General features: G+C 37.6%; 1 protein-coding gene across 1 annotated transcript; it reads left to right on the top strand.

Annotated features, from left to right (window-relative positions):
* The first annotated feature begins 1,236 nt into the window (after positions 1-1,236).
* On the top strand, positions 1,237-10,979 carry LOC115426654 (inositol-trisphosphate 3-kinase A-like). Its single transcript, XM_030144779.1, has 8 exons — positions 1,237-1,564; positions 1,722-2,599; positions 4,341-4,425; positions 7,172-7,385; positions 8,317-8,521; positions 8,633-8,734; positions 9,586-9,657; positions 9,883-10,979. Exons 2-8 carry the CDS (start codon positions 1,763-1,765, stop codon positions 10,129-10,131), a joined length of 1,764 nt encoding a protein of 587 aa, XP_030000639.1. The 5' UTR covers positions 1,237-1,564; positions 1,722-1,762; the 3' UTR covers positions 10,132-10,979.
* The last annotated feature ends 1,838 nt before the right edge of the window (positions 10,980-12,817 follow it).

Genomic DNA, 12,817 nt, shown 5'->3' with positions numbered 1-12,817 from the left:
CCTCGAGTCATTGATCGTAATTTGGAGGTTCTTCATTGACCAGAAAATTTTGCACCAATTGCTCAAATGGGTCCAAAGCTGTTGACTATAGAGAGCTAAGTTTTGGGGATGAATATAGGATCACCAGTGAGTTCTCCAATCTAATTTGCATTATTTTGGACTGCACCAAATTTTTATTTAAGATATTGAAAGCCGTTTGAATTTTCATCATTTAGAATTTTATAATGGTAATGTGACATTATACTAAAGGCATTTGTGCAGAACTCCAAATCATGTCATGCTGGAGAAATTCTGATTTCAGACTTCAGTATACCTGAAAAAGCAAGTGTTTTTCTTTCTTAGTTAATTTAGATCATTGTTGTCCAGTGTATTGAAGCTTTACTGACAACATAACAATAAACACAACAATAAAAATAATAATCATATATATATATATATATATATATATATATATATATATATATATATATATATATATATATATAACCAAAATGCCAATATCAGCTTGTACCAGAATGATGGTAAGAGGAAAGTCTGGAGTAGAAACAAGGTGGAGGTGAGTTATGTTATGGCAAGAGCATGTATGATGATGTGATGCTAATAGAAGTAACAGGATGAATTCTGAAGGATACAGAGCCATCCTGTCTGCTCAGATTCAGACAAATGCTGCAAAACCCATAGGATGACACTTCACACTGCAGATGGGTAATGATAATGAACATACTGCAAAAGCAACTCAAGAGGAAAAGAAATTAGATGTTCCTTAGTGGTTTCCATAACTTTAAAAACTGTAACTGACATACACCCTGGGGCTCACATCCACAGACAACAACCTTTGCTTTCCTTTTATGGCTAGAATTCCTAGTTACTACGTTTAATAGATACTAAACAAACAAACAAACAAACAAACAAACAAACAAAAAAGGGGGGGGGGGGGACTGAGTTGGTAATATGTAGTTGCATTAGCAATAAGCAAAGTGTATTTTAACACTGGTTTATCTGCATGTCATTCACTGCTCATCATCACTGCTGTCTGGATGAAAACCAGGCTCTTCAAGCTACTGCAAAAAAAGTAAAGTATAGCAAAGTATATCAGAGACTTTTTGTGTTGTTCATTTGTTCTGTCATGCTACATTGTGATGTTGGTACTTCAAGCAAAATACAAAATAAAGAAAAATCCAATGAACTCATTTATTATTGAAATATAAAAATACTGGCAATATGTTTTAGGCCAAAATAAAGCAACAAAAACATTTAAGAAGATTCATAATATACTTTGTTATAATCAGGAACTAGTAGTTGTCTTAGTTGGAGGACTTCTTGACCTGTTTTTGTAAGATCTGAAGGAAGAAACTGTTATTCCTGGATGCCCTATTAGCCTGTGGCACTGTTATCCAAATTCCTGCAGCTCGCCCTGGACAAAGCTTTGGAAACTTAATAGCGTCACAACATGCAAAATACGACACCAGAGGCATAGTGCAGGAATAGACAGGGATGTAGTCGTATACAGTCACAGGGTTTTCAGCTGCATCTATTCACTGAGAAAGTGGAGGACACCGGTAAGGTAAGGAAAAGTCATGTTCAGCTATTTATTTGTAGTTTTAACCTGATTAAAAACACTACAACAATACAGAAGCTTAGAGTTTAGACTTCTAAATGTATTTCCTCAAACATATTCAAAACTGTGCATCTGTTGTAAACATTTCCCTGTTTTGTGCAAGCACATGTGGGAATGGAGTAGAGTCATCATCGACACCACAAGATGGACACTACAGATGACTGTCGCATGGAGGAGATGGAGACAGAAAATCACCAAACTGTGGACTTCTCAACTAGACTATCAGATGAAACATTACAATATTTGTCGAGCGAGCATCCTTCCAGCAGCTGCAGGAAGGTCAACATGAAATCCAGACCCAGACTTTTAACAACTAAAAGCTTCCCCCCTTACAGCCAGTGTATTGGTGGACTAGGAGAAGACAAAGACGACAACAGTGAAATAGATTCAGAAGCAAGTATCGCTCATCAACCGTGTCTTAGATATGAAGAAGCAATAAGGAAAGACAGAAATGAGGTGGCTCAAGGTACAGAAGAAAAGATTGAACTGATTTCTGGATGTGCCAGGAGTGAAGTAAAGGTCAAATGGAGGCTGAGGAGGAAGGAAAGACTCGGGGGCAGCTGTGAAATGTGGCCGGATGAACTGGAGAGAGTACGGTGGAGTGGGAAAAGAAGAGTGGAGGAGAACAGAAAAGAGATAAGTCAGGATGATAATGATGGAGAAGAGGCAACAAACACTGACAGGAAACACTGGAGAAGTAAACCCTCGAATGGTGAGGTGGAGAAAAAAGAAGACAATGAAGATGTGGTGGGAGAGGGAGGGGGGAGCGAAGAGAAGCCGGGACGCAAAACCGAAGGAGCTGAGGAGATGCTGGGAATGAGAGGGGAGTCCACAGCTCCTCAGTGGTCCTCTCCTCTGCTCTCTAAGCTTCTGCACTCATCCACCTCCTCCTGCTCTTCCATCAACCTCTCCTCAGCAGAGAGTGATGAGGTGTTCAGCGAGGGAGAGGATGCCACCTCCAAGAGAAAGACGTTCAAAAGGGTGAGAATGACAAACAGAAAAAGTAGATGAATGAATGTTTACTGCAAAAACAATCCCAATGTTCTTAAATATGACCAAACTGTCTTAATGAAGAAAAATAATCTACAAATAAGGGTAAGAAAGTTTATTTCATAAGAGTAGAACAACAACTGTTACAGTCAGAAAACAATGTCATTCCACTGCTTGGATGTCATGAAAACTAGTGTTTACATTGTAACTGGGTTGGATCTGGGTCAATTCTAGCTCAGTATGAATTGGAATTCTGACAAAGTTTGACAGATTTTCTTAAAATGGTACAACTTTTCTGATAAAAACATGCAAGAAAAATAGGAGTAATTTCCCCAAAGCAAGTTTTTAATTTTTTTTTTACTTATTTGAAATTCCTTTTTTGTGGGGTACATCACAAACCAACATTAAAAATCCAAGAGTTTTCACTTAAAGTAGATGTTTCTGACCTTCCAAGGTGCATGGAGAAGGGAAACAGGTCAAGACCCCAACAACTCTTACAGTACATAACACACCATCGCTGATATAAACATTAGCTTCACTTCTGGACTTTATTGGAGCTTTATTAATAGAATTTTGACCTGCTCTGTTTTTACATTTGGAATTTACCAACTGAATCTACTCATCATGTATCACACTTTTACCTTTGCTACACAAACGCATATTCTCCTCTGCTCCACCTGTGGTCCTGGTGATTTGCATGAGCTTGAAAGAGGACTTTGACAGGTCACATTTGAATGATGTTTGCATGCTTGGCTGCTGCTTCTACTGCAGATATGAGGGAAGAGTAAAGCAGCTGCTGGGAGATGGTAAATCCATTTTTCAGTGACCTGCATTTTTCATTTTCACACACTGAGCAGTGAGTTTGAACTGATCATGAATATAAAAGTTTGACTCAGGAGTGAGAAAACTTACATCTCCTATATGAAGATCTTTGCCAACAAAATAGTAAAAATAAGATGGAGGAATCTGCAAGGCTGACAAGTTTAAAATATGCAATGACAACATTTTTTTTCCCTAAATTCAACATTTACCATTCTGTCTGATCTTGTAAATTCCCTCGTCAGCATGTTCAACTCACCTGGAACCTGCTGTAGTTTTCAGGTTTTCTATTGAACGTGTGTGTGTCGGGTAGCAGCTGTTTTGTATATACAAAACAGATCACAACTGTCGAAGTATGATCAGTTAGTTTGTTGTTTGACAATGAAGAACCAAGAACTGATTACTGGGTTCAATGAAATATCTCTAATCTGAGCTTTATTTCTGAACACGCTGAGATTACATATTCTCAGAACAAAAATGATCATAACTAATGTTAAGCCTGACGATTTCATTTGTTCAATACTTCAAACCAATAAATATTTTGCTAACAGTAAGTTTACTGAGGAGGACACAATAGGATGAATTACGGTGCGAAGGACTGATATTATAAATTATACTTTTGTGAGGACGACAAGGCAGAGCAGTGGGTTTGTGTTCTCACGTCACATGTATTCAATTAAACCTGCATCCAGATGTGCAAATTAAGCTTCTGTGAAAATTCCTGTAGATGATTGTGTTTATACCTTCTTGCATACCCGCTGATTTTTGGAGGTTCACTTTGTTGGAAACAACCTTTCTGTAGACATATAAATGTATTATTTTATTGTGTCTTCAAAACCCACTCAAAACAAAACTGTAAACATGTGAATTATACTCTAGTAACAACTTTAGTGGCTCTTCTTTTGTGCGTCAGAGTCGCTCCTGGAAAACCTTCCTGACTATGATGCAGTGGTCACTGAAGAGGCAGAGCTCCTGGGTTCAGCTGGCCGGACATCAAGGCATGTGTGTTAGATTCAACACAGACTCACACAAACATAGACACAAACATAACTGCAGATTTGGACATGCTTGTATCATGTCCAAATGTCCATGTGTCATGTCTCCAGTGGTGGAAGAAGTACCCAGAATGTTAGATACAAGTACCAATAGACCAAGGTAATTAATTCAGCAGGAAAATTCTGTAAAGTTGGAGTATAGTATCAGCAGGAAAATGTAAGCCTATAGTACAGGTGGTCCATCAGAATGATATATTATTATACACCAATAAGCCATAAAATTATGACCATTGGCAGGTGAAGAGGCAATAATGCTGACAAGTTTCTTACAATGGCACCTTTCAGCATGGAGGATATAGTTGCTGAAAAAAAATATTAGACCATCAAAAGTCATCAAAAACAATGGTTATGCAATCAAGTACTAACTCCTGTGTGTATCATGTGACTAAAACAGATAGAAAAGAAAACATGGAATGCCTAAAAGCACTGTTTTTGTCAGTACAATGCCATAGATATTGATGCAAGGACTTAAGTGATTTTGGTTATTATCAAGAAAACATGGAAAATGGCTAGATATCAGCTCTGAAATTAAACTCTTATGAGCAATTTTTGTAGTCATCATTATATTTGTCCAGACAAATGTACCTTTAGTTGTACCAGGCATTAAAATGAACAACAAATTGACAAAAACAAGGGTGGTCTAATAAATTTTTCCATGACTGTATGAGGCAACAAGTGAATATTTATTCCTCAAAGCTGATGTGGTAGAAGCAACAAAATGGTCAAGCATAAGGCCTGAGCATCTGTGACAGTGGCCAAATAACAATAATAAATGACTGGATGAGAGCATCTGCAAAACTGCAGGTCTTGTTGGGTGTTTCAGGTCTGTTGTGATTGGTATCTACCAAAAATCATCTGAGAAAAGAAAACTGGATCTCGGTTCTACAGAGCATTAATAACGTACTGCATGTATTTGGATGAAAGTGATGTTGTTCTACATTGCATTTGTATATATAAGTTATTTATTACAAAAAAGGTTTGTTATAACTGTGTAACGGCACAACAGGAATCAGGCTAAGAATCAGGCTGTCAGGTTGTGTGACCCTACGCTCTCATTGGCTGGTGTTTTGTGACGCTGCGCTCGCATTAGCTGATGTTCTGTGACGCTGCGCTCTCATTGCCTGGCGTTCTGTGACGCTGTGCTCTGATTGGCTGGCGTTCTGTGACGCTGCGCTCTGATTGGCTGGCGTTCTGTGACGCTGCGCTCTCATTGGCTGGGGTTCTGTGACGCTGCGCTCTCATTGGCTGGTGTTCTGTGACGCTGCACTCTGATTGGCTGGCATTCTCTGACGCTGCGCTCTCATTGGCTGTTGTTCTGCGACGCGTCAACGTGTTATAAACGTGTAATAAATGTGTTATTGACAACGCTGCGCTCTCATTGGCTGTTGTTCTGCGACGCGTCAACGTGTTATAAACGTGTAATAAATGTGTTATTGACAACGCTGCGCTCTCATTGGCTGTTGTTCTGCGACGCGTCAGCGTGTTATAAACGTGTAATAAATGTGTTATTGACAACGCTGCGCTCTCATTGGCTGTTGTTCTGCGACGCGTCAGCGTGTTATAAACGTGTAATAAATGTGTTATTGACAACGCTGCGCTCTCATTGGCTGTTGTTCTGCGACGCGTCAGCGTGTTATAAACGTGTAATAAATGTGTTATTGACAACGCTGCGCTCTCATTGGCTGTTGTTCTGCGACGCGTCAACGTGTTATAAACATGTAATAAATGTGTAATAAATGTGTTATTGACAACGCTGCGCTCTCATTGGCTGTTCTGCGACGCGTCAACGTGTTATAAACGTGTAATAAATGTGTTATTGACAACGCTGCGCTCTCATTGGCTGTTGTTCTGCGACGCGTCAACGTGTTATAAACGTGTAATAAATGTGTTATTGACAACGCTGCGCTCTCATTGGCTGTTGTTCTGCGATGCGTCAACGTGTTATAAACGTGTAATAAATGTGTTATTGACAACGCTGCGCTCTCATTGGCTGTTGTTCTGCGACGCGTCAACGTGTTATAAACGTGTAATAAATGTGTTATTGACAACGCTGCGCTCTCATTGGCTGTTGTTCTGCGATGTGTCAAAGTGTTATAAACGTGTAATAAATGTGTTATTGACAACGCTGCGCTCTCATTGGCTGTTGTTCTGCGACGCGTCAACGTGTTATAGTGCACAGTTTGTACAGTTTGCACTTAATGTTCCGAGATGTGCAATGTAAATGGACTCATTGCAGCCAGTGATGTTGTTTAAATGTACCAAAATTTGTTTGTTGTTGTAAAAAAAAAAGTAACTTTATTGTCATAATGGTATGATAATTGCACATTTCCTATTTTTATTTGGAAAAATATAGTCTCAGGGAGTAGTCTTGTTGAGTTTATTTGTATTGGTCAAGCAAAAATCTACGTTATTTTTAATTTGCAAAACAAATTATACAATGTTGCTGGGATTGAGAGGGGCCTGGAGTCTTTTCATTCTCCAAAGGGGGCCCCAACAGTCCCGACTAGTCTATCATTTCACTGCATGTATGTGAATATATCCTTGCTCTTTTGCTGCACATAAAGTACAAAACCCCATAAATATCTTTATCACTATAACCAAGGCCCACACTTTTCAGAACTATGAAGAGCTTTGTTAAACACGTGTCATGCTAAATGACTTTTTATTGTGTGCTTTCTGATGTCACCAGGTAACTTCCAGCTCAGTGAGGGAGGAGATGTGTTGAAGCGATACAGTGAAGGGGAGGCCATGTGTTTGGATAACCTGATGAAGGACCCACTCAGACCATTTGTCCCGCAGTACTTTGGTTTGGTCACCAGGGGGGAGCACTGCTACATCCGCCTGGAGGACCTGCTTAGTGGGCTAAGGAGACCAGTCATCATGGACTGTAAGATGGGAGTCAGGTGGGTTTTGATCCACCTCAGCCCTGGTGTAGAAAACAATGTATGTTAAACTCAGTGAAAAACTAGTTCATTTAGTTTGAAAACATGTATCCTTGTAGATTATACAACAGTACACAATGCTTAAAAAGCTTTTGTGTAGGCAAATTAGGTTGCGGAAAGTAAGAGACATTCTGTATTTATATAATGTACTAATTGCCTGAATCACAAAAACCTTCAAAGCAGAACGGATGTTTTCAATAGACACAGTTTCCCCTTATTTGTAGGTCCTTGTAGACATTTCTCCTGTAACATAATTTTCTTTAGGCATCAGTGATTTACAGACCAGTTGTGGTGGAACAAATTGTGAGATTTATCAAGGGATGAATAAAATTTTGCACTACAACTGTACAATTGTAATCCACTGACAGGGACCATATTTCTGCACAAAAATACTTTTGAGTTAAGATAAGATATTATTTATTATTTATTAATCACATGATGGGGAAAGCATATGTTTACACTTGGCTGATAATACTTAGATACTTTTAATTAGTGCAGTTTTGAGTGCCTATAGTAGAGGATTTTTACTGCATAGCGTTAGTACATACATTTAAGTAAATAATGTCAATTGCTACATGCCATACAATTACAGTATATTTCATTTTCTATTTGACTTTCTTTGCATGAACACATTTACCTCCTACTGCGACAGTTTCATCTCACGGTCCTGTTATCATCTATTCTGGATTATTTCTAATTAATTGCCTTTAGTTGCATCTGACCATGATGACTATAATAGCACGTAAAACTTTATTAAATGGATCAGATATTCAGTTTCCTGAATGAAATTAGAAAGGTACCTGTCCTAGGAATTTGAATGTAGTAAAACACATGTATTTAGATGTTAAAAGTTGTTTTTCATGCAAAATATTTAACAGAGTGTTCTTCTCAGGACATACCAGGAGGACGAATTGCTTAAAGCACGAACCAAAGCCACACTGCGGAGCGACATGTACCAGAAGATGGTGAAAGTCGACCCATCAGCTCTGTCAGCAGAGGAACACGCTCAGAAAGGTGTGTCCAAGTGGCGTTACCTTCAGTGGAGAGACATGACCAGTTCGACATCCACGCTGGGCTTCAGGATTGAGGGCATCATGGTAGGAATAAAATCCAAAATTAAAGAGTATGTATCAAATGAGGTGAATATGCCATAACACCTGTAAGTTGTAGTTGCTATTTGTGTTGATGCATGTGTTTCTATGAGTCAGATGGAGGATGGCAGCATCCAACGGGACTTCAGGAAAATTCTGACCCTGGCTCAGGTCACTGAGGCCCTGCTCTACTTCACCAGGAGTCAGATGAATATACTGGTCAGACCTGGGGTGTCCTCCAAATAATTAAAACACTGTTTCAAAAATGAACAAAACAAATGACTCAATAAAAGTGGGTTTTTACAGCCAAGTATAGCATCATATTTTGAAGTTTTTTAAGAAGAACACATATCCAGTCTGTTGATATAAACTCAATCTCGCTCATTATAAAAACCCTTCAAGGTTCAAGGAAACTATCTCTGACTTTATCAGGAACTGGATAATGGTGAAACATAATATTAAGCTCAAAGTATGTAATCATCAAACTAAATGTAAAAAAAAAAATCTGTATTTGTATCATTGGTCACTATAGTTTACAGTTTGTTAAACATCGTATATATGCTTGTTAATTATGTTGTCAATAAAAATCAAATCAAGAAATCATGAACAGTAAAAAATATGACCAAATGTCATGAGATCAGGCTCTGAAAATCTGAAAGGTCCAGGTATATAAACACAAGATAGATCCGTGTTCAGTTTACATGTCTACAGTGCATTTTTCCTGTTTAAGAGAACATAATCAAGACACTCACACTCTTATAGACATCCAAATAGCTTGTCTACACATCTATAATGTGTGCATACAAACCTACCAACACTCTCTACAAGCATTAATTTGTCCAATTCTGATGAAATATTAAGCCATATTATGCTGAACATTATTATACATTATCAATCTATTAATCTACATTCCTTTTTTTAATATTTCTTGTTGTGTTCTTATTAATTGGTTTGATGTTCACCCTTCTCACCCTTCTATATTTTATTTTATATTTTATTTCATCCTCTGGTAACACTATTTAATAATGTTATGCCTTTTTTTTTTTTTTTTTTTTAATTTCTGCTGTCAGAAAGCCTATCATTCCAGACTCATAGCCCTGAGTGATGCACTGAAGATTTCACCATTTTTCAGAAGTCATGAGGTTGGTTTGAGGAGAAATAATTCTATAGTTTCATTACATCAGTGTGAACAATATATATTAAATGCATAATTAACAAAGAGACCAAAGACTGAGAAAGAAATATTGAGTCTTGCCATTATTTATGAATCTGTTAATGACAATGTACATTAAATCCACTTCTCATGACTCATCCTGATCTGGTATTTTTATGATCATAAAACCTTTATATGTGTTTGACCTGATTAGGTGATCGGCAGTTCACTCCTCTTCGTCCATGACCACAGTACTAAGGCCAGCGTGTGGATGATAGACTTCGGAAAGACAACTCCTGTTCCCGACACAAGTGAGCTGCAGCACAACATCCCGTGGGCTGAGGGCAGCAGGGAGGATGGGTACCTCATCGGTCTGACCTCCCTCATCACATCTCTGAGCCAGGCCATCAATATGGCGTCCTGGCAGCAGGAGGACAGCTCTGGAGAAGAAATGGTCAAATGAAAAAGGACTGATGGGTCATATTAGTGCACAGCGATGATTTAAAGATGTTCCAACAAAACCTAAAAGAGAAAATTTTTCTTCTTGTAAAGGGATGGAGAACACTATGATTCTTCTCAGTTCATGTTGTGCATCTGGCATGTAAACAACATGACAGTTGAGTCAGTGTTCAGTCAATACTCATAGGATGTGACATTTTTCTTTTCTGTTTTATTTTTGACAAAATTAAAGAGCAAAAACTGTAAAATATAAAATCTGTAAGACTTGGATTTTTTTTTTTTTATTGATATATTGACTTTTTGAACCCAGCAATGTATTCTTGTCCTCTGTAAGGGACTAGACTTTCCAGCTTTACTACAAAAAAAGAAGTGCTGTCCACCGCAAAGGACATTCCATAAAAAAAAAGCTAAAAAAAAAAAAAAAAAAAAAGTCTTAGCTGCAGAAGGCATTCATGGGGAATCACGTATATAGGCACACCAATAAAGTAGGCCTACTCTTTTTTTAAATAAAAAAAATGAAGATTAAAAAATGAAGCAGGTAAGATATTATTATCATTATTATTATTATTATTATTATTATTATTATTAGGGACTTCATTTCAGTCAGATGCATCTTAAATCAGTGCTTCATAATATGATTACATATAAATACATATTTTAAAAGAAAGGAAAAACTATTTTAATTTTTCTTATTTTCATGTGATATTTTCATTTTCTCAAAGGATCAGCAGTTGAAATATACATTAAAGCATAAAGTACAGCAAGTGGATGCACAGAAGTCAAACCATGATAACGATTAAAAAAAAAAAAAAAAAAAAGACGGTAGAAGCTGCAAATGTTAAGACTCTTGCATTAAGTGAAGGATCTGTCTTAACATGCAACACTGTGAAGCATATCATGAAACCAGACAAATGCAGACACACAAAAAATTAAGAAATCATGACAAATTTCACTGAAAACCCCTGGAATGTCACTTAGACTGTGATAAATATTACAAGTCATTACACAAAGCTGAGGTGTTAGTCTTGTTGCCTCAGGGACGACCAGAAGCATCAACTCCAAAGTGAAATAAAGACCATGGATGAGACTGAAAATCAGGATTATTGAACCTAATATTGGTCTCTGAGGTCATGCTGAGGAAATAAAACCCCAAACATTAGTAATGTGTCATTTAATTGAATATGAAGATGCTTTATTTGCATCTTTATTTTATTTGCATTGAGTTCTGAAAACACCAACCCATTCCGTTGAGATGTTTTATATAAAAGATTTTTGTAAATGACATTTTATTTGGAATTTAGGAGATTGTTGTCAATTTCCAGAATAAACACATTTATAAAAACTCAAACCTGTGGTGTCTGTTTTTTCCAGAGCTGTATATAACTTCTGCATGAGGAAAAATAAACCTATATTTCTCTGCAGGAAGACATAGGTTATTAACAGCACTGAATTTACAGGTGCTACTTTATATAGTGTTGGTGCACCTGGTTGATACATTCTACCCTCCGTAACTTCTGAACTTGACAGTTTTGTGGAGTTTCCATGAGGGTTTGAGATAAGTTTTACATTAGGTGCATTCAGAGTGTAACACAATTCTATACAACACAGCAGACGTGCTGACAACACAATCAAAATTACACAGAGTATTCAGGGCAAAATTTATTATTTATATAAAGTGGCAAGTGAGTATATTCTGACGGCAGTTTCCGATGTAATTTCAGATTGCACAGCAGGTGGCGCTACATTTTTCATTTTATTGTAGAGACTGAGCGGACCGTGTGACGCCGACCGAAGCAAGTAAACAGTAGGTACAAACAACTCTTTACTGTATTATCTTCAAAAATACCACTTGATTAAACTAAAATGTTGATATATTTGTAAGACTGTATCGGTTAAAGCCAGTCCGGACGCCCCGCCTGGCTAACAGCTAGCTAATGCTAACAGCTAGCCTGAAGTGAAGTTGTTAAAGTCTTGAAGTTTGATTGTTTTAAACTAATTAATCTTTTGCCACTTGTCCGGGTTGGGCTCCAACAGCAGGTTTTCTTGACTGGGTGAGGGTTGAGGTTGAAGAGGGTTTGTCAATGGATCGTAGATCTTTCAACTGTACATGGAATCCAAACCACATGTATCCCAACCTGGCGGTTACAGTGGTCAATGAAGGTGAGTCCGGGTTAGACCAAGGTTATCCGCCATTAGCCTCTGTCAGGACACGTTTCCATTAGTGTTCAGTCAAAAACTTATCGATCAGCCTTTAACCTGTATGAAAAAAAAAAAAAAAAAAAAAATAGCATGGAGGTGATATTTTAATAGAATTAAGCAATGAGTTATCTAATTGCTGGCGGGATGATACATCCTACACAATAACCAATAACAACCAAATCCACAGTTAACCACAGATATCCTGTTATACACTGATGCCAAAATAGGGAGTACACCGTTTTCCCTCAGTTTTCCACATCCATTAGTGCAAAAACAACGCTGATTACCTTTCTGAGGGCAGTAAATGGGAAAATGAAGGGAAAGTTAATTTACATCTCTCCATCTCTGAACGACCTGTTATTTCTTGTATAACTTTTTATGGTGTACAAGTGTGTTTAAAGACCCTTCAACCATGATCAGATCACATCTTTTCTAAGCATGATAATAAAATATCTAACCTGGAGTTCATTTTGAGCTGTCAACTTCATTTG

This window comes from Sphaeramia orbicularis, chromosome 10 (assembly GCF_902148855.1).
Source record: "Sphaeramia orbicularis chromosome 10, fSphaOr1.1, whole genome shotgun sequence".
NCBI lineage: Eukaryota > Metazoa > Chordata > Actinopteri > Kurtiformes > Apogonidae > Sphaeramia > Sphaeramia orbicularis.
This window is presented reverse-complemented; position numbering and strand designations above follow the sequence as displayed.

Coding starts and splice junctions, on each gene's coding strand:
- LOC115426654 (XM_030144779.1), top strand. CDS start 1,763: ATGGACACTACAGATGACTGTCGCATGGAGGAGATGGAGACAGAAAAT. Junction 8,522..8,632: donor TCAGGATTGAGGGCATCATG/GTAGGAATAAAA, acceptor TCTATGAGTCAG/ATGGAGGATGGCAGCATCCA. Junction 9,658..9,882: donor CATTTTTCAGAAGTCATGAG/GTTGGTTTGAGG, acceptor TGACCTGATTAG/GTGATCGGCAGTTCACTCCT.